This window comes from Chelmon rostratus, chromosome 7 (genome assembly GCF_017976325.1).
Source record: "Chelmon rostratus isolate fCheRos1 chromosome 7, fCheRos1.pri, whole genome shotgun sequence".
Lineage (NCBI taxonomy): Eukaryota > Metazoa > Chordata > Actinopteri > Chaetodontiformes > Chaetodontidae > Chelmon > Chelmon rostratus.
In genome coordinates, this window is record NC_055664.1 from 12,277,346 (window position 1) to 12,302,491 (window position 25,146).

The 25,146-nt window shown below is 40.8% G+C and overlaps 1 protein-coding gene across 3 annotated transcripts; it reads right to left on the minus strand.

Moving 5' to 3' along the window:
* Positions 1–950: 950 nt before the first annotated feature.
* Positions 951–24,119, minus strand: LOC121609592 (transmembrane protein 255B). Of its 3 annotated transcripts, none has more exons than XM_041941261.1 (9): positions 23,949–24,119; positions 21,905–22,044; positions 21,310–21,372; positions 13,014–13,103; positions 10,701–10,781; positions 10,398–10,483; positions 10,119–10,278; positions 5,441–5,542; positions 951–1,514 (listed from the first exon to the last, which is right to left on the minus strand). In XM_041941261.1, exons 1-9 carry the CDS (start codon positions 24,010–24,012, stop codon positions 1,365–1,367), a joined length of 936 nt encoding a protein of 311 aa, XP_041797195.1. In that variant the 5' UTR covers positions 24,013–24,119; the 3' UTR covers positions 951–1,364. The 3 variants fall into 3 exon arrangements, with proteins under 3 accessions (XP_041797195.1, XP_041797194.1, XP_041797196.1); XM_041941260.1 differs by having other exon boundaries at positions 5,441–5,545; XM_041941262.1 differs by lacking the exon at positions 13,014–13,103 and having other exon boundaries at positions 5,441–5,545.
* Between the last annotated feature and the right edge of the window lie 1,027 nt (positions 24,120–25,146).

Below are 25,146 nucleotides of genomic sequence, written 5' to 3' on the forward strand. Positions count from 1 at the left end.
CTGTCCATGTTCCATGTCCACAGCCACAGCAAGTTTTCTACGAAAGCCTTTGTTCCCCTTTGTGAGTGTTTTTTGTTTGTAAGTTATATAGTCTATATATTGTTCTCAGGATCATAGACCCCAGGGTAATTTCATAGCCTGTTGATTTACACTCAGCGAAGAGGTCTCTGGGTTACGTTTAATAAACCTGTGTCAATTACATTCTCTGCATCTGAGTCCTTCTTTAAGTCCCAGCCTGGCCAGTTGAGTTTAATTCCTTTTCATATGTAACTAAAAATATCTAAAGTTTCAACAAACCTTCAACCAGAATAAGAAACAAACAGCCAATATGACCAACAAATGTCTTGAACTGAAACATTCAGTGTCTTATACAGCTTATTTTGTTTTGTTTACCGCCTATATGGCGACTTCAAGACGACACCCAAAGGATTCTGGAGATCCGCTGTGCAGCTCAGTGACAGTGACCCTTCTGAAATACTCAGTGAGGCTAATCCAAAAATGGGCAAATAGGTGGAGCATGGGTGGAGCTGAGGCAGGCTGGATGAAGATAATTCCAACAAGTGAGTTGTACAAAGATTCACCCCCTGTGCAATGTGCATGAATGTGGAAATTAGCTATAGAGAGCCAAACAGATCTTTGTACCAGGATTTAAACTTTTTTATTTCTGCTGTTGGGCATTTTACTATGGGGGTCTATGGGAGCCAGGCTCAAGTGGCTATTTGAGGAACTGCAATTATTGCTTTTTTCAGCCCCAGAGGTTGCTGCTTGGCGTGGACAGGATTTCAATAGTTTTCAATCGTACCCGTGTACATCTAGACTAGACATGAGATTCTATTTGACCATGTACACATGCTGTACTATTACAGTTGTGTTGTAATAAACGTAAATATGCAAGGAAAGACAACTGATGCGCATCAAGTTATTCTTTTATTCATCAAAGATCAACCAGAAGCACAAGTTTTTCCAGATTAGCCATGCTACTGATATTTTAAATGATATGTATTTCATGTATGTTGAGTTTGATTCATGTGAGTAGTAGCCTGAACGCCACATTTATATTACAAAACATGTCATTTACAAACATTTTACAACTTTACAACTTTTTATCAAAACACAGTATATATTTGCATACAAGTGATCGTAGCAGAAAGTCCTTTCCTTGAAACTTCCCATGTCTACTTTCGAATTTTTAGAAAACAAAATCATCAAGCATATCTTTCTTTTACTTCTACCTGTTGCACTTCCTCTCTTCCTTACAACTAAATCAATAAGAATAATAATAATAACAATGCACCTATCTATCCCTTCTGTTCTTACTGCATATGCTTTTTCGTCATTTTCGGGTAACACGCTGCTATTGGCGCTCAGGCGGAGGGGCCATGGACGCTGCAAGGCAGCAGGCTGGTCAGCGGGGTGAAGGGAGGAGGGCTGGAGTCTGTGTGAGCAGTCGACGATGAGGGGAAACTCTGTGAGGCGGCCGTCCCCTCTGCCGGAGGGAAATACATCGAGGTTCCCTGGATGAGCAGGACAGGACAAAGCAAAGACCAAGCTGACCACAAGAAGCTCACCACAGACTTCAAGTCATGTGTCTCTTGTCATTATTCATAACCAGTGTTTGATGTCACATTAGTTTTTAGTATTGAATCGTTTGTATCTTTTTGGAAAGCAGAGTTGAAACAGAGTCCTTGTGTTGCTGATAATCAACATAAATAGATGAATGGTAGATCTGCTTGGTGTAATCTACCTTTGATTGACTTGAGTTAACCCCTTAACACCTGTTTATTGACCTGAGGTCACTGGACTTTTAATTATTCCTAGAGTTAATACAAAAACTCACGGGGAGGCTGCATTCAGCTATTATGGCCCTTGACTATGGAATAGCCTGCCGGAGAGCATCAGGACTGCAGAGACTGTTGATGTTTTTAACAGAAGGTTCAAGACGCACCTTTTTAGGTGGCTTTTAACTGATTTCTTTTAAACTTTTTTTCTATTACTGTATGTTATTTTTATTTGTAATATTTCTTATGACTTGTTCTTAGTTATGCACTTTATCACTACTAGATCTTAAAATCATTACTATTATTTATTATTTATTTATTTGTCTATTTTATCTCTACATTTTTAACTTTCTTAAATCTTTAATTTTTACGTATTATACCTGCTTTTATCCTTTTTTTTAGTCTTTTAGTTTTTAGCTTCAGTCTTTCCTCATGGGGGCCCTCCACACTGGGATGTATGCTCGGTCTACCCACGGGGGGCGTTGCCCTGGAGGCCTCCTGGGCCGGAGGGACTGGGGCGGCTCTGCATTAAGTGTGGAGTCTGCCCCTGTCCATCGGCTCGGGGTGGTCTCTGTGGCGGCGCTCTCGGTGTGGATGCCTCCCATAGGTGTTTCCTCACATGGTTTCTCAGTGCCCTGCCATGTCTCAGCACTGTGTGTGTGTATGTGTGTGTGTGTGTGTGTGTGTGTGTGTGAGCGCATGTGTGTATATATCTGGGAGTGGTATATTGTCTGTCATACTATGCTTTTATTCTTTCTGTTGTTGTATTCTTTTATTTTGTGAAGCACTTTGTGTTGCATTTTTAAATGGTGTTGTTGTTACAATTTAATGGTTGTAAGCCAATTTTGTGGCTTTTATGATGCACATTTATGAATTTTGAAAAAAGTATTTTTATGCAAATTGGCGACAACAGGTGTTAATGCTTGCATTGAAGCATTAACGCCTGTTGTCGCTAATTTGCATCATACCCAAATTTCTATCTATTGTATGTGCTACAGAAAAAATAACAAACTCCTCTTAATTTAGGATCAATTTGAAAGCAAAAACACAAAGAATTAATTTTTGAATATAATTCTAAATAAATTCAGGCATCAAGGGGTTAAAAGAATTCTCAGCTTTTCTCTCAATCTGCTGTTTTGGAATCACGAATAAACGTTCACACTCAAGCTTTGATTAGTTTGATTAGTAATCAGCTTGCTGCGTATGGTAAAAAGTGGTTTCTTGTTTTGATGGAATCAGAGCATTCCTGGTGCTAAACTGATCAAGACTGAAATCACTTGATCAAATGTGGGTGGTCAAGCTGCCCAGTACAACCACGGTCTGCTCTGCCGGCCAATGGGATGCTCCGCTGGAGCGGCTGAGGTGGAGAGCCTTGCTTGAGGGAGGGGGCAAGTGCTGCCTTTCACTTTCCCCACCCACCTTACTACAAGCTTTATGCATTCCGTGATATAAAAAGAGATTCAGATTGAAGAGGTTCAGACTGTCCAGTCATAAAGATTAGAAGACCCCAGCTGTTTCAGTTTCTTAGTGCTTTAACACTACAGTAAGCATTCCTTGAGCATCTCTTTCAGTCATTAATAACTGCAATCGCATTCTGATTTTATGCTGCACAAAGTGTGATGATTTTCCACAACTGGCACTTTTTTAGACACTTGCTGCACCATCAGGGTCAGTGTGAACCTCTGTGACAGACAAACTGTGTTCACTGTGGCTGCTTCGCAAAAAACACCACCCCTTGTTTTGCCATCTTAATTAGAATGGATTAGATAAAATTACATGCAGTTACATTGGATTACATGCATCATTTCTTTTGCATATGAAGGCAATTTGAATCCAGTGCGGGAATGGCGGACCCTGCCACTATCAAACGGAAAAACTACTTCAGAGTTAATCATTGAAAGTAAATACACTAAATGACTACTGCTGAAAAAACAACGTCCATAAATAGTATCAAAAATGAGGCTTCATTTTACAAAACTGGGTTAAGGATAATAACTATTAAAACTGTTTTGAAGCACTGTTCACATCAGCTTGTGGTCTTCCTCCTCTCCTCTTATAAGGTGCACTGTGACCTTTCACAGCACATTAACTGTTGAGATAAGGGACATGGAACTGTACGGCACAGTCCTGCACAACCCCCAGCACAGCTGGTGGTCAAAAACTTGACAGGGTCCCTCTAACCAGACTTGAAAGTATCAGTGCTACGCTCTGTTTTGAGGTGAATTGTGGCCAAACAAGGCCCCGTGGATTTGGACGAATCAGCACCTCAAACTATGCAAATCAAGTTAACAAGGAAAACATCCTTCTTTTTTGGAGAGTGATGATGGAAACAGTGAGACATTAATGTGATCCTCAGTGAGAACTAAGAAGTTACAGTTTCACTGTAGGTCGTTTTCACATCCGATCCAGCTGCTTGTGTTTAGGCAAATACTTCCACCTGCCTTTAAATCTAAAATTTAAATCGCTTAAAGCCTGTTGTATGTCAGTTGGCATTAAAATGCCTGAAACCAAGTTGAAATTACAGAGAAAATAGATTCTGTGTAGTGATGGCGCATACTAAACCTTTTAACTACATTCACGTGGGGTTTTTTATTCACCCACATGCTCATAAACCAAAGAACAGCACATACAGTATAAAATATATCACTCACAGTATAACCCCCGAATACAAACACCACTGTAGTCATTTTGAGCTGGAAACTGAAAACATATTATGACTTTGATTTCAGGAACCCTTCTGAAATACTACCTGAATTAATCAAATAACACTATACATAACTGAATCTGATGAAATTACTAAAATGTGGTTAAAACTAGTGTAATTCTAATGCACATGCCAAACCTATTTTATATTGTTCTTATTTTTATAAGAACAAGTTAAGAGTAATTGCAAGAGTAAATACCACTTGATTGTTATGTCTCGACGCGTCTGTTGAGGTGTTGTTCACTACTGTCTGGTCTGTGTCTTGCACTTCCTGACTTATTGTGAAAACTCCTCTCGTTTCAGGCCCTTGACTTCCTGGTGTTTCCCACCTGTCTGATTGTCTGCCCCGCCCTGATTGTCTCCACCTGTTCCTTGTTACCTTGTGTGTATATTGTCTGCGTTTCCCTTGTCTTGTGCTCCCAAGTGATACATGTTAGTCCAGTGTTCGTTCCTTGTGTATCTAGTATTGAGAAGAGAGTCTTTTGTTTGTTTTTTTAGCGCTTTTTGTTGCACTTTTGTATTTTGAACACCCTGAGTTACCACTGTTTTGAGAGATTCCTCATTTTGTTAATAAATCAAGCCTTTTTGTTTTCAGTCGAGTGTCTGAGTCGTGCATTTGAGTCCTGAGCCTTGCGCCTGTGCCTGCGCTATATTGATATCTTTTGATGTTCACACCCTTTATGTAGGTGGAAAGTTTTTGTACCAAGGAACATGAACAATCAGTGAGCATCAAAATTGTGTTTTGAGCTAAAATCTACTGAGAAACTTGGGGGATACTTGGTAGGTATGCATGGTTTCCATCAAGCAGGGTGGAGACGGGGAGCTGTGAGTCATAAAAAAGTTAATCTCTCATGGAGAGAGAGAGAGAGATAGACTAGACACATACATATGTTTGTAATGGTGTGTTTTGCTGGTGTGTGTGTGTGTGTGTGTGTGTGTGTGTTGACTGCATACTCACGGGGTGGAGCTGGTGAACTGAGTGTGTGTTGGCATCCATCAGCAGAGGAGCTGTAGGGGAAGATGCTGTGCATCCAGAGGACTCGGTCACAAGGTTGCTGCTCTTCTGATACAAAATCAAGAGAAAGACACACACACACACACACACGCACAATATCATTATAACTACAATGTGTTGTTTTTCGTTGGCACACGTGCAACAGTCAAATTAAATTTGAGTGATATACGTAGATGATTAAGATGGTCTGACATGAAAAAATGTCAACAACATTGTTTGCCCATGATCATATAAATTATTCACCATGGACAGTCAGCATCGTTTACTAGAGGGGCAGCTGGAGAGCACAGACCTCCACCAAGACCACCACTTCACTCTTCTATGACTGTAAATCTGCAAGCTCAACCACGACATATGTCTGGATATATTTCCAAAACTTCTTCGTCTAAATATGAATGTGCCTCGCGGAAGCCTCGTCGTCTCAACTGTGCATTTACTATGGCTTTCTAAACTGGAAATGTTTTACATAGTTAACATTCATTACATTCAGTACAACCAGAAATTACGTTTCCATAGTGACACTATAGTTTAAGGAAAAAGCATCACATTTGGGTGATAGTAGCAGTGCAACATAAGAAAAGCCCATAACTGTAATTACCTATTACTACATTTTGGTTCAGATGTTACTAAAACCTGACTGGTTTACAGAAGTGTGTAACCTTTTTCCAACTTAGCACTGACCAGACAAAAGAACAAGGACAAAACACAAATGCATGTGAAATAACCATAAAGTCTTGGACTGTGGCACAGTCTCGTGTTTGACTTTGTCGCTTATATTAAGAAACTGATTTCAGATTACATCTTTTCAGAGCCTTAAAATCAACAGAAATTTAGCCCTTAAGGTGGAGGCTGGGGTGGTGGAAGGAGTCGTGGCAGTAAACTACCCTGGCATGAGTGCATCAGCAGAGTGATAGTACAGGGTCATTTGAAGGATGCAGCACACATTCCTTCCTGCAAAGATCATTGGTGAGTCTGGGCCTCAGTGTTGTTTTCCTCTGCATTTGGGTGGTCTGCCTGCAGCATGTTTGAGGTTAAATCCAAAACAATTAGATGCTAACAATTAGATATCTATAAATTTTACAAAGTGTTAGTTCCCCTGTCTTTCATGTCATCTACTGCAGCCAGATAGGGGGAACACATCTGCAAAATAATTAATGTAAACATATTTACATGACAATTAATAATCTCATAGGTATGTAGCAAATACAGGATGGAGAATTCCAGATAATAATTTGCCACTCCTACAGATTGGACTCTTCAGCGAGAAATTGAAAAAAATCTAATGCAGAGGAGTCAGCATTTCACTGATAGTAATGAATGATGTGAATACATTCTGTGAAGACACAGATGAACAACTGATGTAAAGATAACAGAGAAGTAGGACAGTTCAGAGAGTCTGATCCTGAAACTGTTACAGTAACTTTTGTCTTGAGACGCACCTCTACCATCAAATCATTTCATTATTATTATTGTTTTATTATCATTGGACTATTATCAGATATCATGTTCTCCAAAAAAGGCACACTTGGTGCTATCATTTCACATTTCAACAGCAGATTTTAAGGGAAGTGGAAACACTCGTTTGTGCTCCGGTAATGAACTCTATTATCTCTTTCACAGCAATACGACGAGCATGCAAAGCATATTTCAACATATACAATTTAGCCAATATCAAATGGGTTTGCAGTCTTTAGTGGGAGCTTGGTGTGGAAAAGTGAGTGGAGTGAAGGAATGCTGATGAACCTTGCTGATGGACTGGGGCTTGGCATCCAGAGATAGTCCTGGTAACCCTGCTGATACGTACTATCAGTGTATGGTGGTGGAGGAGAGCGGTCTGGCTGCAGCTGCAGGGAAACACTGACCTTATGCACCGACAGGTACATGAACTGATCTCAATAAGTATTTCTTATTCGGCAGGCTGGGATGAGAGGTTTAGACGATAGCTTTTAGAGCAATAATACAACAACAGCAGCAAAAAGCAGCTAGGATAGTGGTGTGTTATTACAGTTTATCTTGATCTTGCTGCAAAGATTAGGATTGAAGGTCTGAACTGAACTGGATGCAACTGTGGATCAATTTAAAGCAACACAGGCTTCAGAATACTGCAAGTTACCTTTTTGATATCGTGTGTTTCCATTTCTTCTCATGCTCTCCAGGAAAGTTTGTTAGCAGGCAAGCAGTTGCTCTGCTACACCAAGGCGTTGTTGCACCAAAACAGCATTTGGACAGATGTGGACTTGAACCTATCACCAGTTTAGTGTTCTTGATCAGGCGGTGACTGTTTAACCACAGCACGTGAGACTTCTGCACTTTCATCAAGCAGACAACTTTTCTTTCCCTCAAGCGCAGCATGTGGTCTCAAGATCATGTGGCTGAATGCTGGCGTGCTGTTATGGGAGCACCACATTTTTCACCACATTAGATGCAGCTGCAACTAAAAACCTTGTCATGGACTGGACGGAAATATTTTGTGTTCACATCATAAATCATTTGACAGAACCTGAACATGTCACACCGCGGTGAGGTTTGTCTCGTCTTGGGTTTTTGTCTTGTTATTTCCTGTTTTATTTTGTGAACCTAACTCTCCTCTCGTTTCAGAGCACTTGCCCTCCCTCATGTGTCACCGGTGCGTCCTCCTGATTACCTATTGTCTCCACCTGTTGCCTATTACCCTCCATGTGTTTAAATAGTCTGCGTCTCCCTTGTCTCGTGCCAGTGTGTTTTTCGTCAGATGGTCGTTTCACCCGTGCCCCCCAAGATCCACAGCCATAGTTCAAGTTGCCAAGTAAGCCTTTGATCCTCTTCGTGAGTGTTTTGTGTTTTGTAAAATTTCATAGTCTAGTTCTGAGTTTTTGAGTTCCATAGTTATTTCCTTGTAGAATCATAGTCCTCTTTGTGAGCGTTTTTGTTGTTCAGGTTTAGTAGTCTTTGTCCTAGATATTTCATAGTCCTCCTTGTGAGAGTTTTTTCAGTTGTTTAAGCCTCATAGTCCAGTACCGAAAATACCTCGTAGCCTATTTATTATCCTCCTTGTGAGCGTTTTTTGTTTTCTAAGTTTTATAGCCTCGATTCCTCACTTCAGAGCGTTTTGTGTTGTTTTTCTAAGTTTATTTTGTTCCCTTATGTTCTGGCCACTACCTGGTCCAGGACGTTTGAATCAAGAATAAGTTTCATAGCCATTTGCTTTCACGTTTATTGAAGAAGTCACTGGTTGTTTATTGTGTACAATAAAAGCCTGTTACAATATCACTCTGCACCTGAGTCCTCAATTCAGTCCCGGCCTGACAGAACATTACTACTCCTTTGTACTCGGCTGCAGCCATTTAACACTGTTCACACCTGACATCAGTCCCACGTGTGCACGATGCTGAATTTGATGACATATCAGGACACAACCAACAAATGCAAGACCACATTTAAAAAAAAAAAGAAAATTGCATAATAAACACCATTTGATGTTTAAAAATACCACCCAACTCAACACCATCTTTGCCAAACAGCTTGAATCACATTCAGTTTGCCTCTGTTTTAGTAATTGTCTTTATCTACCACGATGCTAAGCTCTTGGCTGTCACTACACAACAATAGCGTTGAATTTTTGTTGTCGCTATTCTGCATTAAATAAGTTTAGTTTCTGATACGGTATGCTGTAAATTTGAAGTAATAGCTCATTCATGAAGTTCTTTGGCTTTAAAAGATGGAATGAATAAATGCACATATTTGTTGCTGAAATCGTTGTAATGAACTCCAGGCCTCTCCTGAACCCACTGTCAGCTGATGGGTCTAGACACTTAGTCCACATTGAACCCCAAGCCAGAAAAAATCTGTGCTCAGTGAGTCCCACAATGTGGACAGCATGTGGGCAAAATATTTCTGGACACCCCTGAACTCCATTGCTTTCTTATCTACAGCTTGTGCACGCTGAACATGTGAGAATGGCTTCAGGTCAGGAAGGTGAAGGTTGTCAACTTTCACTGGCTGATCTGAGGCGCCAGCTGGCTACGCACTAATGTCACCAAAGTGTTTTCCCCTCAATAAAAACTGAAAAACCGTGCAGAGAGGCAAAACTTGTCTGCAGGCAATGGGAAAAAGAGTTGGCTGCCTCTCTGTCATGGGTTTACATATAGGTGCTACTTTTGGTGTAAAAACGGTAAAGGACATTTGCTGCATAGCAGGCAGAGAGTACAAAAGCAGAAGGTAAAGACTAAATGAATAAAAAAAACTGTGAATACGCGAATGCAACACAATAAGCTAAATTCTGGTGTGACATTAGCATCAGCTGCATTCAAACTAACTGCAAAGTGAAAATGAAATATGGCAGGAGAGTCAGTGGAAGTCACAAACGTATGTGAACAGACACAGATTCAGAGTCTCGAGGACATAAATTTAGGGAATGACGCTTCTGCTCAAGCTATCCCTATTGGCCAAAAATCAACGAGTGCAGCTTTAAACTCAAAAATCATGTAAAAAAATATTTTTTAAATTGTTTTATTATTAAAAATAAACAAACAAATAAAAAAAACCCTTTAGCCTCAGAGCATGTTTGATCTTTTGCACACGTCACTGAGTTAGTTAGCTTTTAATCTTAAACGTACCACGTGTGTGTGAACATGTGTCTTACCGCGGCCTTGATGCTGCCCAGCACTGCTGTCGTTAGGATGCCATTGAAGAAGGCCAAGAGGTTCAGACCGGCGAGCGTCCAAATTAAAATGTACAGCGTGTAAACTTCGTCACAGCTTCGCACTCCAACAAACTCATAGTAGTTGCTGAGGTAGCCTCCACTGCAGAACAACACAACAGCTCTGGTTATACTTTAGCAGGTAGCAGGCGCGAGTTTGTTGAACATGGGATCACATTATACACTGAGATAATATCGCAGGATAGTGGTGCATTGTCTCACTTGGCGCAGTCGTACAGGTCGCAGCAGTAGCAGGTCCCACTTCGTATTGTCAGGTTACAGGACTCCTTCGCGTTCCAGCACAGCACCTGACAAAGGAAACAAAATGTAGTCACGTGCAAATACGACACAACACACCTGTAGCTGGGATGGAAAACTGCTTCCAAAGCTGAAAATGGGATGATATTCAATTTAGGTGGACTTGACCAAGCTTGGCTTAATTGTTATTCAGATTGTGAGAGTTTATCTGATTGAGTATCAGAACAATGTTTTCCTCATAGACATCAGTTTATAATTCTTACTCACAGGGGTGTAGAAATTCTCATAGATGTAGCTGTTGCCGCTGCTGTAATACTGGCACCTCCCTGCTTTCAGTGGACGCATGTCCTGGCAAAAGTTAATTCATGAAGAAAAATCATCCACAGAATAAGAATGATTGATATTTATCAGGGATGAAAACAAGACATAAAATGACAGAATAAGATGACATTCATTACACGAGGTATCCAGACGGCCAAAGTGAGCAGTGTTGAGTTTGGAGTCTGTCTGTGATCTATTTCCAGAGCTCACTCAGGCCACTTTGAGCAAAAGACTGTTTACATCTCATTTAAACTGGTAATGTTTAATGTTTTTAAGGTTTTCTTATATTTTGAAAGATATTATGAGATGCACGCCTCATCAACTTCATTGATTTTTGTAAATATCTGCATATTCTGAATTTGATGCAGCAACACGTTTCACACAAATTGGGACAGGAGCAACTAGAGACTGGGAAAGTTGTGGAACGCTCCAGAAACACCTGTTTGGATCATTCCACAGGTAAACAGGTTGATTGGTAACAGGTGATAGTATCATAGTATCAGTTAAACACAGTTCACCTATAACTGCAAGCTGAGACTCTACCAGCCAAGTCAAAGCCATGTATCAACAACACATGCTGCCAACTTCTCTGGGCCTGAGCTCATCTGAGGCGGGCTGATGCACAGTGGGAAAGTGCACAGTGCTGTGGTCTGAAGAATCCATATTTTACATTGTTTTGGAAAAAGTCTTGTGCTCCAGGCTACAGATGAAGAGAATCCTCCAGATTGTTACCAGAGAAAAGTTCAAAAGCCAGCATCTGTGGTGGTCTGGGGGTGTGTCAGTGCCCGTGGCATGGGTAACTGTGATGGCACCATGCTGAAGAGTTTGGAGCAACACACCCTGCCATCCAGACAACATTTCTTGAGGGACGAGCCTGCTTTTTCCAGCAAGACAGCACCGAGCCACACTCTGCCCGTGGTACACCAGTGTGGCTTCCCGGTCAAAGAGTGCAGGTAGTAGACTGGCCTTCCTGCAGTCCAGACCCGTCTTCTGCTGGAAATGTGTGCCGCATTACGAAGCGTAAAATACAAACACGGAGACCTCAGACTGCTGAACAGCTCAAGTTGTAAATAAAGCAAGATGATACATGAAGTGTTGCTGAAAGAAAATGTCACACATTAGTAAACACTTCCCTGTCCAGCGTTTTGGAAGCTTTGGCAGGCATCAAATTCAGAATGAGTGTATGTTTATTTGAAAAACAATAACTCACTGCACTGCATCGACTTCTTTGGAATCGGGGGTTTGTAATTTACGACACTGAACAGGCCCACACAGTAACTACAGTCAATTTATTCTTACAGGGAGGGAGGCCTGCTCTCATTACTCCTCCACATGCTTTAAACACAACAGTGCTTTCACTGGACACGATGTCATGATGTCATGGCACTGGAGTCATTTATAGTTGTACAATCAATCAAAGTCTCTTCCATTTTCAACTTTACTTTCATCATGATAAAAGAACCTCTCGCACACACACACACACACACACACACACACACACACACAGTACTTTGTTATGCACTCTCTCTGTACAACTGTAACAGCATCCAGTGGCCAGAACCTATAAAGCTCACTAATTACTACTCATGTTTGTTTAATTCACACACACGCAGAGTTTAATGTGTATTTAAACCTCATTAACACTCAGAAGTTGCAAATATGAAAGAGATGAAGCGGTGCATCTTTTGCAGCTTGATCAAAGGGATTGCTGAGCGAGCAGAGCCGGTCTACAGTGTGCACCACCCTGGTGTGTTCACACTCACATGTTTTTGCTCTGACTTTAGTCTCTATCTCGACCAGGCTGGCGACGGGAATGTGGCTGTGCTTTTTTAACTTGTTAAATGATGTTTTAAGGAGGCAGCTATGTATTAAAGCAACATCAATCACATTCAGCACGCCAGTCTGAAGTCATCAGAGGTCGGGGCGTATTTAGCGGAAGACATCTGGACTTCCTTCATCACTTCAACACTGATGGTGGAGCATGGTCCTGGTAATTTAAGTGGTGAAAACACAAAAAACAAAGATGGCCAACATAAAGACTGAGCTACAATTTGTGGGAACTCTGTTCATGGACAAAATTGCGTCAACATTGCCAACAGAGGGATCTTGGCACACGCTGTGGGCTAAGAAGCTTTACAGGTGAATCAAAGTGAGCCACCACACTGGTTTAATATTGCTTCACGGTCGACTATTCCCCTTTCAAGCACAACCTGTCTTGTGTTACAGTCTACATACGCAGCTGCAGGTACACTAACTCACCATGTTTAAGACAATACAGACGCCATCAATCATCAGGCACAGAAAAGAGGCGATGATTCCGAAGCTGAGGAATACAATCGCAGCCCTCAGCTGCAAAGAAACAACAAACAAAGACAAAATGTAAATAAGAGAATGTCCACGTAAAGTCTTAAAGTTAAAAAACGGGTGTTATCTGATTGGAATGGGTGCACAGTTTGACAAGAATGCAGATTATGGCCGAGAAAAGGTTTTTTTTTTTCCTTTTCCAACACACGCATGCCTATCACATGTCTGAACACCACAGAGACTGTTTTGACACCAAACATAATTTCATTTGCCTGACAGGTGTGGAGCTATTTGGTTTCTTCAGACAGCATTTTGCTCAAAAAACAAGCTTTTACAGGGGTTTATTAACCCTTTACCTGAAGGTCCTTATATTTGACACCTGTGCTGCAAAGACACATTTGACTATCAGCTTTTACTCATTTTGATTAAAATGTTATTGAAATATTTCAATATTTATTAATCGTTTTGTCCTGATAGTTCATTTTGTTCTGTGCCCACTCCTGCACAGGCTTTTGATCACATTTAATTAAGTATATGTGAGTATATGTAAGGACAGGTGTGTCTTTATATATGAATGTCACAGTGTACATATCATATCTTTAATACTTATCTTTAATAATATTTTTATTTGCAAATAAATAAAATAAAACAAAGTAGAACAACATGAAAATATGAACAATCGCAAATAATTCTGTCCTGATATTTCAATTTGTGTACGAGGTTTTCCACTAACTGCAGATTAGCTGCAGTCGGCACCGAAGGACGACAAAGTCTTCTGTAGGTCAGACTGAAGAATTTCTGATATCAGTCTCAGAACAGAAATGCAATAGTTTGGTTTGTTTTTAAACTGAGACTCTTCAAAATCAAAATAATTATTCCTGCCAATTTGAGGCTGGACAAATTAGCATAAATGTGTGAGCCTGGCACTCTGTAACCAGCCACTGACTGTGCGGTGCATCTCCATCTCAGTTTACCACATCTTGTAAAAAAGTCTGCAGTGGAATAAATCAAGTATGACAAATGAAAATGAAAAATATTATTCACGTCTTATCCTGAAACATGATACCAAATCCAAGACGTCCAGCAGTGGAAGTCTTGTCCACAAATGCTTTTATGTCCTTCTTGAGTAGGACAATTTTGCGTTCTTGGCAGAAAGTCGGATTGTTTTTACAGCATCCTTTGATAGCACATCAGGTGAGGGTGAAGTTAAGCTGCCTGAGCGTGCCTCGAGTATGAACTGCACCCTCAGAAAAAAAAAATCTGTAGTCTTCTTTAGGTCTCTAGGGCTTTTCATGTTTTCTTAATGGTCTATTGGATTTGAATATTTCTTGGGTAAAAGTAGAAATTCTGGCCTGATTAAGGTGGCAGAGGGGTCGCATGAAAGGAATCATCCTCTAGCCGTACCAAATAAATCTGAATACCGTGCCCCTAAAAAGATTTAATGATGTAATGTGATTTTTTTTCTTTCACTGATCAACAGAAAAGGAAAGTTTTGCCATTATAATGACTCAAGTGAACTCAGAAGCTGGACCTTCCAAGTGAAATCAGTTGAATGCACACAGGTGAGCTGCATTTAACTAATCACAGCTTCTAAAACCAACTCTCTGCACCAGCTTAGGTGCAGAGAGTATTAATACAAACCTATTTGTCATATTTTATACTTAAAATTCATTAATTCAGTAATTCAATCATTTCAGTTTTGACATTAAAGGGTCTTTTTCTGTTGATCAGTGTCAAAATAGGCCACATTAAATCAAACCTGATAAGAGGAGCTATGACATCTGACACACAGAGGCACAGCTAATGGACAGTTAAATGAGTCCATTTATGTCAGCAACAACACATGTGGTTCTTTCTTAAACACATCAAATGACCTATTTCCTGTTCCCATGCTGTGAAACAACAATAGTTTGAGTTGTTGTTTACTTCTTGCTGACGTACTTCTACCCTATTTTTCACTCCTGTGAGTGTTGGCCAGAATGATTGGCAGAGGTACCCTTCACAAATTACTGAAAGGCTGAAATAACATTGCGATAAGTTGCGTCATCTCGAGCTGCATTTTCGAGAAAGGAATGTGCACTGAAGGACAGTAGATTAGCATCTGGTAATGTTTTTCTATTTTTCTCTACTGCAGCGATTGAGTGTAGCAGCAGTGTACAGAGTGGATATCTAAAAAACAAACATGCATTTCATACACAGATGTGCAAAAGCAGCTTCTCATTTCTAGCCAGGGACTACCGCCTTTGTCAGCTGAAATGAGAACTGTAGGTGGGAGATTATATCACCTATAACTAGTTAGCTAATCTAGCTAACCTTTTAGTAAACGCTGTGTGCCTGACTTATTTTTGAGTTGATCTGTGAGGCAATTCATGGATACAAAAAAAGCAAATACTTTTGTCAGCAATAAAGAAAATAACAAAAAACAGTAACACTAAAACATTCCTCTAAGTGGTTCCTGAACATGACATGCACGTAGTGGTTGATATCACATCAATGCATCATGGCAAATGTCAAGAAAACTAAAGTAGATGCGGAACGTCGTTCTCTCAAAGAGAAACAGACAAACAGTTATTGTTTGTTCAAGTAAAAGGCAGACCAGAGTGACTTAGTTTGTGGGGACGAGCTTGCAGTGATGAAAGCTTCATTGCAGCTTGAAACGTGCTAAACTTGATGAGCTGAGATGACAAATGAGCTAGGATGATGTTAACGCTCTTTGGCAGAGTTTGGCTGCCTGACAAGCAGCTTTCCCAAGACCACCTTCTGACAGACCTTTGCAGGCAGGTGTTGTGGGGAGTGAGCTAGTAGCTAAGAAGCTGAAACCTCATTCAGAGGAATTTGAGCCCTGTTGCTGCTGTGAAGCTGCGAGCACCATAAAAAGAAAGACTATTCTAAAGTGTCTGTCTGGAATAATTCATAGAGATGAAAGAAAACCTGACATGTAAACTGACATGTGATCTGGCCTTTATGGTGGACATTCCCGAGAAGCTCTCAGAGCTGAACCTCGAGCTCCAGCAGCTTCTCAGCTCTCTGGTTTCAAATGTGAAATCATTTGAAGTGAAATTAAAGCTGTGGCAAGTGAGACTGGAAAGAGGAAACACTGCATGTTCCTACTATGCGAGAAAAAAAAACCTGCTGTTCCATCTGAATATGCGGCTGAGTGTGAAAGCTCCTTCAGACATTTGGTTAGAGACTTTACGACATGAAAAGTCAACAACAGGAATTTAACATATGTTTAATGTGGAACCAGCTGATGTGCCTGACAAACTAGAACACTGAGCTGCAAAGCAACAGCTTTTGAAAAATGACTCTTACAAAGCTGTGAGCAGCATCATCATCACCATCATCATCACTACCGTCTGACATATGAGGCTTCACCAAAGAGAATCAGTTCCAGCCATCGCAGAAGTTAGTGATATATGTGTGCGATCATTTTTTATGGCCCTAAGGACGTTATAAAAATTGAAGACACCCTCCATAGGAAAGAGGTCCCTCACTCCTTTTCTATGAGATCATCATCTGGTTGTATTGTTGCTGTCCTGTGAGAACCACATATCTCAACTTTTCATGAGCTCAGAGAAACAGCCTCTTTTCAGCTTTGTGACAATGCATTCTACAGATAATCCAAGAGGGTCTTTCAACAATTTATTTAGTTTACGAAGTAGGAGAATTCCCTCAACCCATAATTTAACACTTAAAGGATAACTTTCGTTTTTTACAACCTGGACTTTATTTGTAGCATTAATTACGACCATTTAGACACCCCGACAACTTTGGTGGCATTTGGAGTCGTTTTGAAGAAATTAGCCCCAGAGGAGCGGCGCGTGTATCCGTATAATGCGAGTTATCGGGGCACCCGTGCGTAGCCTCTATAAACGCATAATCTGCGGCGAAACTCGTTCATATTCCAATATTTTGTTAATATATGCTGGTGCTATTCCCCTCTGAGCCCGTGGTGGCATGTTATCAACATCCAGTGTCTCTAGACAACTACTTCTGACGTGGAAAACGTCATTTTCGAGCGCCGCGCGCTGCAGCAACCAGCCACAACACGGCTAACTCTGCGGCGGTCGGCTAGTTTAGCTGTAGTTTGCGACTGTTATTTTTCACAAAGTGGATGAATATTTTTTCGACTCTGAGGTGGTGGACGATGACTTTGTTTACGATGGACGTCCTTACCGTTTTGAGCTAGAGTACACGGACGAGGAGCTCGTTGAAAGGAGGACGCAGAGGCAGAGAGGAACAGCTAGCCAAACAACAACAAACGGCTGCGCGTCCACAAGTAGACGGTAACTGGTGGTGTTCTTGTGGACAATGTTCATCGATGACAACAGAGGAGGAATGCCTCTGTTGCTCAGAGTGGGACTTGCGGCCAGGAGATACGCGTCTGAATGTGTCAATAAATGTCTGGATCACAACACTGGAGGATTTCCGCGCAATGATAAACTTCTGGCAAACAAAACCAAGGCAAATAAACAATCTATACGTGTGTAAGCTACTTACTCAATCGAAAGTTGCCCTTTGGTCCTGCAGGCTTTGGCTGGGTCTTCCAGTTCACTTTAGGGACACGAAAAAACGTCTCCTCCAGTGTTGTGATACAGACATTTATTGACACATCCTCCTCTGTTGTCATCGACGAACATATCCTCCTCTGTTGTCATCGATGAACATTGTCCACAAGAACACCACCAGAGGTCCGTTTCACAAAGCAGGTTTACTGAAAACTCCGAGTATGTTAACCCTGAAATGAGGGAAACTCTGAGTTTTCTGTTTCACATAGGAAGGTAAGTCAAACCAGAGAAAGAGGGGTAACTCAAGCCTGTTTCACAGACAGAGGTAAGTTAAACTCTGAGTCAGTTACCGCAGTAACTGACTCTATGAACCTAACCTGGTCGGGACCAGGTTTTACTCAAGGAACCTCGAGTTTCTCTGTGTCTCCGCCCTCTTTCAACCACACACCGTATTTCATTTCCTCATTCATTCATTCAGTCGGCAGACGAATTTTGGCATAGTTCTGCCGTCTGTTATTAAAAAAAAAACATTAAAAATATCAGTCAGTGGAAGTCCATTAGGCACAGTAGGTGGTGACTATTTTCGTTAACATGGCATGTTAACGTCTTTTGATCATGATCCCGTGGATGAAGGTGCAGCGATACTGCGCAGAGAATTAAATATTCGTCGGGAGATAGTTATCAGACCACGATGTTCTTGCTTTTCCAGACAGTTATCGGTTTTAGGCCACCACCCGTTCTTCGTGCATCTGCCTTCTTTATGTTAGCTGAGTAAAAGTCTGTGTTAGTTTAAATATAGGCTTAATTATTTAACATAACATGATATAGATGAGAACACTTCTTTTCATTTTTAAATTTTATTTCATTCGTTAACAAAAAACAAAACATTATATGAACACAATATAACCAATTTTACAATGAAAGGGAGCCACTTAATATTTACTTTACAATGTAAAACATGATCAAAATGAGGTAGCTACCTCCATGAGATCATGCCGAGGTCTTACCTGTTTGAACAATGTTTTTATATTTCATTTTAAGCTGCTGCCAAGTGCGCTTCTCCCCCGCGGGATTGCACCTAAATGAAATAAATTAATAGGCAACCATTCAAGCAGTTTTGCCCTGTAATATTATTGTGATTTCAAAGGACTACATTTATACTCACTCATTGACCCGAGCAGCAATGTTCTCCCACGCCGTCTCCCTCTCCTTCGCAGCTGCAGCGGTGTTGGACTTCCGTCTTAAAACATGTTCATATTCGCTGTATGAGCGCATTAAAATGTCTAATTTCCAGTGGCGTGAAGTAGGCAGCCTTCCGCTTCCCCGTTGCCATGGTGACTCCTCAAATCGGGGTTCCATTGATGCTGTCTTTTTATAGTTGCGGTGCACGCGCGTAACTCGAGGTGAACCTACTCTGAGTTAATCAAACTAACTCAAATCTGCTGTTGTGGAATCGAAAACAGAGTTTCCTATCTCAGAGTAGATCAACTCAGAGTTCAGGGTTACACTCAGAGTTTGTTGAACCTGCTTTGTGAAACGGACCCCAGTTACCGTCTACTCGTGGACGCGCAGCCGTTTGTTGTTGTTTGGCCAGCTGTTCCTCTCTCTGCCTCCGCGTCCTCCTTTCAACGAGCTCCTCGTCCGTGTACTCTAGCTCAAAACGGTAAGGACGTCCATCGTCTTCGTCCACCACCTCAGAGTCGGAAAAATATTCATCCATTTTGTGAAAAATAACAGTCGCAAACTACAGCTAAACTAGCCGACCGCCGCAGAGTTAGCCGTGTTGTGGCTGGTTGCTCGCAGCGCGCGGCGCTCGAAAATGACGTTTTCCACGTCAGAAGTAGTTGTCTAGAGACACTGGATGTTGATAACATGACACCACGGGCTCAGAGGGGAATAGCACCAGCATATATTAACAAAATATTGGAATATGAACGAGTTTCGCCGCAGATTATGCGTTTATAGAGGCTACGCACGGGTGCCCCGATAACTCGCATTATACAGATACACGCGCCACTCCTCTGGGGCTAATTTCTTCAAAACGACTCCAAATGCCACCAAAGTTGTCGGGGTGTCTAAATGGTCGTAATTAATGCTACAAATAAAGTCCAGGTTGTAAAAAACGAAAGTTATCCTTTAATCTTTTAGGCTATCATAAATATTCACATATGGAGAGAATGTATGAAAAAATGTAATGTGAAAAGTAACTAAAACTGTAGTGGAGTAGAACTATAAAGCTGCATAAATTGGAAATACTCAAGTAAAGTACCAGTTCCTTGAATTTGTACTTAAGTGCAGTACTTGAGTAAATGTACTTCCACCACTGACAAGCAGATTGGGAAGAAATTAATGTGAACTTGTTAATTTTTTGGGACTGTAAACTTAGTTCAAATGTCAAAATTGTGACGTAAATGTTAACAAGCTCATTTGAATGTGTGTGAAATCTGATGTCTGTTCACACTCTGTTGTGTGACCACCTGTCTGTCTGTGTATGAATTGATACTAGAAGCTGTATTGAAGTGACAGATCAGAAACATCAGAGAGTGAAGCTAGGCTAAATCTAATGTCTTATTTCTGCAAGCTTTTTTTGTAGAAATAAAGAATACAGCCTGGACAAACATTGAGGTGTGTCAGTGGGGACTCCTTGTGGCCAGAGTCCAAGAGCTGTCATTGGTCCCTGCATTACCTTGGTGTTTGTAGACGGCTTATGATTCATCTGGTGCTGTAAATGGACATTGGCATGGTGCTACTAACTGTCTTTTTTCTCTTCCCTCTCTACTGTGTCACCATTGCTGGAGATTACATGAAACCTGCATAGTACAGCCTGATGCGTCTGTCTTGTGTCCTATCTGTCATGTCATGTCATACACTCACTTTTGACCTTGGAGAGTCTCCTTTCCTTATCCAGTATTGTTGCAAGACATTTAAACACTATATTTACTCATTAAAACATAGCTTGAATGTTTTCTCAGTTTAAAAATTGGTTATTGTGACATAGTTAAAATGATGGATATACAATATATAATTTTTTGCCTCATCTGTAGAATACAATATAGTTCTTCATAGAACCCTCAGAAGAAAACCAGGTTAGAGTTTAAACCTTTATACAAAGGACTCTAGATGACACTCTAGATGACAATATAAAAGGGTTCTCAGTAGATCCCCCTGTGTGGGGTCTTGTTAGCACCCTTAGAAAATTTCTGGATAAAAATCCCAGTTCTCTATAGAACCTCTCATAGGGAGTTCTGAGAGGAACCTTTAACAGATATGTTTTTGGTATAACCCTTTATGTTGGGTTCTAGATAGATCTCTTTGAAAGGGTTCCAGGTGGAACCTTTATAAAAGGTTGTCACGTTTTTTACGATTAGACAAGCACTGTTTGGGGGAGCGGACTTCACCTGCCATATGTCTGTCCTTTAACTGCCAACCAGGACTAACATTGTGGTCTCCGGCATAAATCCAGATATTTTAAAACTGAAGGCTAAGAGGTGAAGTAAAATCTGAGATAAGGTAAAAAGGGGAATTGCATCATCAATTTACATGTGTCCGGAGTCGGAGCGGAGGCCACAAGTTGTGCTACGTGTTGCAGAGCAGCACAACTGTTGATTGGGCTAACCCTATCTCTTGGCCAAATCACACTCCCTTTTGACATGTCGTGGCTGAATGTGCACAGGGGAGACATGAGGAAAGATTATGACAGAGGATGTGTGTGACTGTGTAGGATATAAAACAGGAGAATATACCAGCTGTTTGCAGTTTTCTTCCAGACAGAGTCCCAAAAGTCCCAGGAATGATCCAAGGGTCAGCTGCAGAGAACAGAATTTATTGAACACAATAAGTGTTACACAAATAAACAAACAAGGTTCATTTTCATAAGGACCATGACATTTTGTTATGATTTGTTCTATTCCGAGAAAAAGCCAACATTAGCACTGAACAGCTATGATAAGTGCTCTTGCTCATTTTAATACAGCATATGGTATGTTTCATGTTACTTAGTGTCACTGGAGGTGTCCAGAAACAGCTTTCAAAGCTTCCAGTTTCACAATCAGAATAAATCTTTAATGTCAGCCAAGCGCCTGACATCAAATGGGTCTGACTGAAGCACAAAACCGTCAATCATCAGTTTCACAGCTTACCTATAATTAAGTCTGTGTCAAACTATTGTAAATCCACAATGAGTGAAGCAAAACATCTGGCCGGCACAGCGGGACTGAAGGATCACAGTTTAATGGATATCACACATAAAACACACAGTTTTTTAAAAGTCATATCAATCTGTTTTCTCACTGAATAAATCAAAGGCGGGAATTATCGAGGGACATACAAAGAACTTACAATCACTCCAGAGGTGTAGCCAGACACGTTCAGGCTCTCTGTTCGGGTGGTTGTGTAGGCTCCCAGCACCACCAGCAGCAGGGACAGACTGAGCATGCCCAGTACCAGCCACAGAGCTCTCCGGACCCTCACCATCATCTCTGCATCCCACAGAGGAGAGAGGAGCCCTCAGTCGTGTTATGTTATACAACGCTGGACTAAGAAAACACAATAAACTCGACTGCTTGCCAGCTCTGAGCCTCTGACACAGCTGCTCACCTGCATATTTCTAGTTGCAGTGGGTAACTTTTGCCCTCTGGCAGTGAGACTAATTACAAAAACACTGTTTATTTGCTTGTGACGCCAAAGGCTGCACCATACTCCTAGTTGCTGAGGCCAACCCCACCGCTCTGCTTCAGCTCTTGTATACCATTACTTGTTGGTGGACGTAAAACGAATCATTACCAGGGTGGCAGCCGGGATGATACAATCTCGAAACAAGTTAAACAATGAAGGACAAATATCCTGTGTACAGGCACTGACATCGAGCACTGGTGATGTCATATGGAGCCAGAGGGGCCATAAAAGACATTTCCTATCTCTGTTTGAGGTATATAATGATTTTCTGTTGGTGGAGTGGATAGAACTGAAATCCAGCCTTTTGAGGAGCTGTCATATCATCCTGTAGTGAAGTGGGTGTACTGCAGAACCCCCTCTCCCACAGACACCAGATTGAAAAACTCTGGTATACTGTGAAATACTGAGGTCTACCTGGTGCTGATAGGCTTAATGATCATTGTGTGAACTTGTTTGGCATGTGCTTGAATATAAACAGACATTCATTTATACATTAAAGTCCCTCACTGCAGCTTTAATATCAAGGTCAACAAAACAAATCTAGTTTAAACTGATTTAATTTAAAGGTAATTTGATTAAAAAAACAGGAATCCAGACCCGATGTCTCCATCTAGTTCAGATCAAATGTCATGAATGTTGATAAAAGTTGTTGTGCACTATTTATTCATTACAAGGGCTTCAAGAAGTCAGCTACTGGCAAACAAAATGTATTCAATTTTGAATATATCTGAAAACAAGCAAGAAAACAAAATCTGTCAAAACCGCTGTATTTTTTCCCCTGTCGTCTGCATTTTCTAGCCGTTACTCAACTCTGTCAGCAATTTAGCTGGTCATCAATTTACCTGAGTTACTTCTCAGGACTGTAAAGAGAAAACAGACACAGTGGACATCAAACTCCACCATCTTAGAGCTATGGTCCTAGCAACCACTGATAGACTGTACCTACACTGGATGTTTTTATTATGTTCGTATTTTTTAATGTACATGTAAGCTTTAATAACACTGAAAGCCCCAAGATGTCACTACATTTGCTATAGAGCGCAAACTGAGAAAAATATCTCGAATTCTGTCTTTATTTTCAGTATCGTTGTGCAAGTCCATAACTGGAAATAATGCAGCCCAAAAATAACCTAAAACTGGTACAGTAAAACTAAATTTAAATGAAAAACATCAAAATATGCTGCAGGTGAAGGAACATTCTGCAAATATTCAAGTAGTACTGTAAAAGATGCAATAAAAGATAATTAAATGTGCAGTATCATCACTGTTTTCTCAGTATTGGATATGAAAGGCATACAGTAACCATACAACAGGGTCGACAGGCTTTAACACCATCATGGCAAAATTATTCAGCGCTCTGAGATAAATAAAAATAACACAATTAACAATGACATCATTGAACTAAAAGTGTGTATCTCACATCCTAAGATACACCTGTTGAAAGGCTAAAAAATCTCAATGAGGAGATCAAAAGGATCAATGAACTGACCCACTGCTACTACTGAAACAACAGCTCCACCCCTGATTCATAGTCACTGGTTGAGAATAGTTTTGTAAAATAAGATTATATAAATATATTTAGTCCAAAAGAAGACTGAAAAGAATGCAGTAATATATTAATGAAGATGACCATATAGTTAATGCAGCTGCCCCTTTGACTGTCCCATGTCTTCCTCACCGCATCATCATCTCACTCCCAGTGAATTACCTGTTGCTCTGCTCCTTTGCACTGGTTTGTTCTTGCCTGTCGCTCCCTGGATCCTTGCAGTCATGATAAATCCTCTGTTTAAATGCGGATTTCCCTCTGACAGCTTTTTAAACCCGACACCGGTTCAAGCAAATCAAGCAAATCTTCTCTCAGCGTGTCCTGAGCAGCACAGGCATGTGTTGTGTGAATGCAGATCTACTTCAGCTCTGCATGGATAATGCTCCAGCCTCTGCTGCATTCACGAACAGTAGGAAATGTGAGTGTTTCCTCCTGTCAAAACACTTGATGGTTATTTGTAAATCTACGAGGCCCCTAAAGTTCTGTGGGATTATATTTTTTATCTTGTGCAAACAAGTTAACAACTTGTGACCTTTGCTTCACCTCTCTCCTTATTTTCTGTCTTTAGATAATAAAGCATCATAGTGGTGGTCAAAGTGTCCATTAGTAATAGATCCTTTATACTACGATTTATTAATACACCTGCAATATTAGACAACTACATATTATAAAATCACAACTTAATTATTGTTATACTATTGCTACAACCATTCCACAATAATGAATGATTTAGACAAATAAGTGATGCTTTTTCTTAACTTCCAAACCTTAACTTTTCATGCCCTGGTGCACGTGCACTGATCCTGGGTCTGCCATGCAGAGACACCGTAGGAGGGCTCTACATTGACTGATTGAAAGGAAAATGTTTTGCACAATTGGTGAGCATTTGCAGATGCTTGTGAGAAAACATGCATGCATCTCCTTCTCATGAACACACACAGGATTTATTTCATCTGTATGGCATCCTATGGAGGGAAATGTGCATGTTATCTGCTGTGAGGTACGTTTTACATGACCAGTGACTCTACTGGAATGTCAATTCAAGCTGTCTCGTTGCACCATGCTGATATACAGTACATCTGATCATGATCTGTTCCAGATCTCTGGTGGTGAATCCAGTGAGGATTGAGCATCCACACGTACTGCATCAGTGATCATGTGGCACAGTGCTCTCCCATCTGTATTGACCTTTGATCATTTTATGGTTGTGTGTCATCTGCTCAGCTCACTCTTACCAAATGTTAAAGAGAAAATACTGTACGATGGCAGAACTGATGCAAGGCAGACAGCAGAGATTGTCCTACAGTCCGTTAAGGACTTACACACTAACACTAAGGTAGCAAGTCCTTCAACTTAAAAT